Raw genomic sequence first — 5,119 nt, forward strand, 5'->3', positions numbered from 1 at the left:
GTCTTGGAGGGTGAAAGACATGTCAGAACAGCAGGGTAGGATTCTCTGGGGGGCCACCATCATTCTGGTAGCCATACTATTCTATTAGACAGACCTTCCCTGAGTGTTGTATGCATATCTGTCTCACAAGTAGGAATCATTTCTCCACCCCCCCACCCCATCTGCCTTGTGCTATGTTCCTTGTAAAAGCAAGGATACCATTGAGAGTGGGTTTTTGTCTTCTAGTCATGCTGGGAGCTATGGGTCTTTCAAGCATTGCCAAAGGTTGAGGGAAGGATAGGGTAGGATCCAAGGGCTAAGTTGAAGACTTTTGCTTCAGCAGTCGGAGGGCCGCATCCCGGATCTGCTTGGTCTTCATGCCATAGATGATGGGGTTGAGCATGGGTGGCATGACGAGGTAGAGATCAGCCAGGAGGATGTGGATGTGCCGGGGCACCTGCTGGCCAAAACGTTGAGTGTAGAATGAGAAGAGTCCTGGTGTGTAGAAGAGCAGGATAACACAGAGGTGGGAGCCACAAGTTCCAAAGGTCTTGGCTCTTGCCTCCTTGGAAGAGAGGCCTAACACAGCCTGAAGGATGAGTGCATAGGAGACTGCGATGAAGATGGAGTCAGTGCCCACCACCAGTGTGGCAGCAGTAATGCCATAGATGTTGTTTGGTTTTGTACTCCCACAAGCTAGCTTCACCACTGCCATATGTTCACAGTAGGAGTGGGCCACCACTCGGCTACAGTAGCTCAGCCTTGCCAATAAGCAGGTGAGTGGGGTCATGAGCCCCAGGCCACGAAGCATAGCAGCAGCCCCCAGCTTACCCACAGCCTCTGGGGGCAATAATGACCCATAGTGCAATGGCCGGCAGATGGCCAAGTAGCGGTCAAAGGCCATTGCTAGCAGAATGCCAGATTCTACAGCTGAGAAGCCATGGATAAAGAACATCTGGGCAGCACAAGCCCCAAAGGCAATCTCAGCAGCATTTGCCCAAAAGAGTGCTAGGAGTTTGGGCACTGTGGAGGTGCAGAGCACCAAGTCAATGGTGGACAGCATGCATAGGAACAGGTACATGGGCTGGTGCAGTGCAGGGTCTGAGCGTACCACCAGCAGCACCACCATGTTGCCGGTTACTGCCAAGGCATACATGGAGCAGAAGGGAAATGCAATCCAAAAGTGGGATGTCTCTAGACCAGGAATTCCCATAAGCAGGAATGAGGCTGGGTTCTGATGGCTGTGGTTTGTGTGTTGCATAGCTAGGCAAGTCAGGGTGAAACGAGAAGACCCTATTGCCTTGCTCTGAGGTCTGGGAGGCCCTGAGAGATGAAACAGTTGCAATCCATCCTCATGATGTGACTGAAAGTAAAATGACAAAAGGAAATATTTGAGTTAGACTTCATGAAAAAAGTCCAGCATGAGAAGATTATAGGGCATTGGGAAGTGATGCAAAGTAGGATGTGGGTTTTCCATCACCCAGGTGGGACCCTTTGCCAAGTCTGTCTATTTCAGTGATCTCTAGACTTGCGGGGAGGGTATGTATGTGATGGCTGCAGAATCCTCTCCATAGTGAGGGTGAGGGGATAGAGACTGTTGCAACTTTCTTCTCTCTGCTGTAAACCCTCTTCTGCCTATACTATAGTGTTGTTTTCTCCTGATTCAGATGCTTATGTGACAGTGTAAGGGTAAGGCAATGATCAAAGGTCAGACATATTGGATGGAAGACTCAAATGTGGGAAAATCAAAACTGAGGGGAAAAGAAGGGAAGAAAGGGAGATCTTGGACGGATTTTTCATGCCATTGTCAGAACTTGGGTTCTGACTAGGAAAAGCCAAGTATATGGTGAGGGGCCGAGTCTCTTGCAGCCTGCAAAAATCATAAGATTGCTGGGCTCAAGTTTAGTACTGGAATTCTGTGCTTGGTTCAAGTATCCTATATTGATGCTAGTAGAAGCAGGTGGAATTGTACAGACTTGGTGAAACAGTGAGGGGCCAAGCTGACTGGTCATGATATGTGATTTGATAAAATAATTAAGAGATGATTGTGTACAAAGTATATTCTCTCGTTAAATGAAAGGTATGAAAGTAAGAGGGGCGGAGAGTGTATTTCAGTCATTGGGAATACAGAATCATTTCCTGTAAGTACATATAGAAACCAAGACTGGTCAAATGATGGTACTGACCACATCTCCACTCCATCTCTTTTGTCCATTACCCACACACTCTCTTCCTTAACCTGTGTGTATCTACTCACATTTCTTTTGTTAGTAGCAGTAAGTAATTGAGAATTTGGGAGAGTAGTGATGAGTAAACAAAAAATTGACAGGGAAAGGAAACAAAGATAAAAAGGAAGGATGAGAACAATAATCAGAAATAGATGTAGGAGAGGTTAGAAAAGTAGAGAGAAAGAGAGAAAAGTACATTTCTTACAAGAGCTTCTAATGCATGTGACTGTGTTCTGGTTGCCATTTGGAACAGAAATAGTGCAATCACTTGGACCCTATGGAGATAGCCTATCCCTTATTTTAAACTGCAGTATTTCTTGAAATCCCTAGCATCAGGTACCTGTATCCAGAGATCACAGGAAACTTGGGGAAAGAGGCAGGAAGGAAAAGAGTAAGGACTGTAATGTGATCTAGGGAAGGACTTCTGGATTAGTATGTCTGCTGGGTATCAACACTGACTGTTTCTGGGATATTGAACAAATCATATCACTTCTTTCTGGGCAGACCCTTCCCTGAGCTTCTACCACCCAGCTCAGAGCAGAGTTAAGCATTGTTTTCACAGTCTCCATGCTTCAGTGCCCTTCTTCTGGTGTGGAAAATTGAGAACTGAGTAATGCAGTCATTACTGGGACAATCATACTTTCTTTTCCTTCCTCCTTCTCTTCCTTCACCTCCGTATTTCCATCATTGAATCAGGTGTCCTCAGCTCCTGCTGCCACTCAAGAAACTTTAAAAACAAAAACCAAACTCACTGCTGTAGAGTCTGATCTGATTCATAGCGACCCCTCTTTGGGTTTCTGAGGCAGTATTACTATGGAAGTAGATTACCCAATCTTCCTTCTGAGGAGTGGCTGGTGGGTTTGAACTGCCAGCCTTCTGGTTAGCAGTCAAGTGCTTTAGGCACTATCTGTGAGCCGCAAACTCCCTTGCTCTAGCCCCATTTGCACAGATGGTAAAACAGAAGTCAGAAGAGTATGTATTGAGCACAACATGCCCAGAATCCAGAAGAGAAGTAGAAGTAAGGATTTTGAGGTTCTGACTTTCTGGACCTGTACTTATACAAATTCTGGAGATCAGATGAGGAAAGACTTCCAGTCTTCGCCAGATAGCTTTCACAGAATACTGCCACTTTATACCCTGGCGTTTGAAATAGGAAAGATCTTACCTAAAACATTTATTAATAGAAGCAGAAATCTAGGAACAAGTTGGCCTCATAAAGGAACAAATTCTTCATCACTTGTCCACATGGGTTCATGAGCATCCAGAAGCTACCTGCCAAGAAGCCAACATTCATTGATAGAAGACCAAATACAGGCAATTCAGAACCTAGCTCTGCCACTCACCAGCTGTGTAATCTTGATCAAGTCATCTGACCTCTTTCAACCTGATTTCTTACCTATGACCTGGAGAGGTTGATTCTTACTTCATGGACTGTCAAGGAACTTCCACATAAGTATTATCATGCAAGACACTTGTCTTAAGAGCCAATCACATTAGGTGGCACTCAGCAGTGGTCAAAAGCATAATTTTCCTGTTAAGTTCCTTTATTTGAATGGGAGACCACTTCAGTGAGAAAATTACCTTAGTGGTGGTCAGCTCTTTGGTCTGCTCATGGTGTGCCTATTACAGGGTTGAGCACACAGGCAGACAGACAGACAGGGAGTGGCAGTGGAATTTCAGGTCTTGCAGAATCTAACTTGTGAGCAAGTGAAAAAGCTGGAGTATTTATCCTGTTATGAGGGCCCCAGCTGAGAGTAGGGATTCCCTAGGGACACTAAAAAAAGAACACTAAAAATACCTCTGGGATGCTGGGAAGAGGTAGCAAATTGAGGCTAGCAAATTTGGGCCTTGATGGGGGAAGGAATGATAGGATATCAGAGAAGATCAACCTTGAGGGTTCAGTGCTGGTAGGAAAGGTGTAGTTGGAGAGATCTCTAAGCACAAATAATGCAAAAGGATTTTTAGCACAGGAAAAATTGTGGGATATATTGTTCATTTAGCTTTTTATCCTGGGTCCTTCTCTCCACCCCAAATATTGGCTTCTCAGTATTTCTTTTGGGCAAGGTACTTAACTTCTCTGAACATTAGTTTGTCATCTGTAAAATAAAGAGATGAAGATTAGATGAGATGATATATACAAAGTATGTATCATTTTGCCTCATCAATGACAAACACTCAATAAAAAGTTTGAATTGTTATTTTATTATTTTATCCAATTAATTGAACATTCTATTATATGCGAAGGAGATGAAAGATTGTACCCCTTTTTCAAGGAGCTCACAGTTGCACAGACATACAAAAACATATTACAATGGAATGGACTATATGTAGACATATGAAAGACAAAGAGACTATTTTATCTGAGGAGGGGTAGCACTGCAAGAATTTTAGGGTTTAGAAATATAAAGTGGACTCGGAGGGAAGGGAAGACCAGAGGAGACAGCATGAACAAATCATGGCAGGCAGGGAGAAATGGAAGTGTCTGGGAACCACTAGAGTCCAGTTCAAAGTAAAAATCTTCACAAATCTTTCCTAATACTCTGAGCCACAATAAATGTCCTTTCTCTCATTTTGCCCCACACAACATCTTATCAAATGTGGTTTGTGTGCTTCAGTCCACTTTAAATTTTCTGATGTGATGTACTATGTAAGTTAAGTAATAGTTCTTAGCCTCTTGTTTTCAACTATAAAAACAGGGCATATATTACTTACCTTATGGAGTTGTGAGATGTCTTATGAAAGATTACATGTAAAGCAATTAGTATACTGCCTAGTACATCATAAGTCCTCAATTAAAACTAAATAATAATAATAATAATAAATGCCCTTGAGTAGATTTCAACCCATGGGAACCCCATGTGTGCCAGAGTAGAACAGTGCTCTGTAGGGCTTCCAGCAGCTGATTTTGCAGA

General features: G+C 43.5%; 1 protein-coding gene across 1 annotated transcript; it reads right to left on the reverse strand.

Moving 5' to 3' along the window:
- Positions 1-295: 295 nt before the first annotated feature.
- LOC103197187 (putative olfactory receptor 52P1) lies at positions 296-1,240 on the reverse strand. The gene has a single exon (XM_007941060.1). The coding sequence runs from the start codon at positions 1,238-1,240 to the stop codon at positions 296-298; it is 945 nt and encodes a 314-aa protein (XP_007939251.1).
- Between the last annotated feature and the right edge of the window lie 3,879 nt (positions 1,241-5,119).

This window comes from Orycteropus afer, unplaced genomic scaffold (genome assembly GCF_000298275.1).
Source record: "Orycteropus afer afer isolate SDZICR_OR568_19922 unplaced genomic scaffold, OryAfe1.0 scaffold00074, whole genome shotgun sequence".
Taxonomy (NCBI): Eukaryota; Metazoa; Chordata; class Mammalia; order Tubulidentata; family Orycteropodidae; genus Orycteropus; species Orycteropus afer.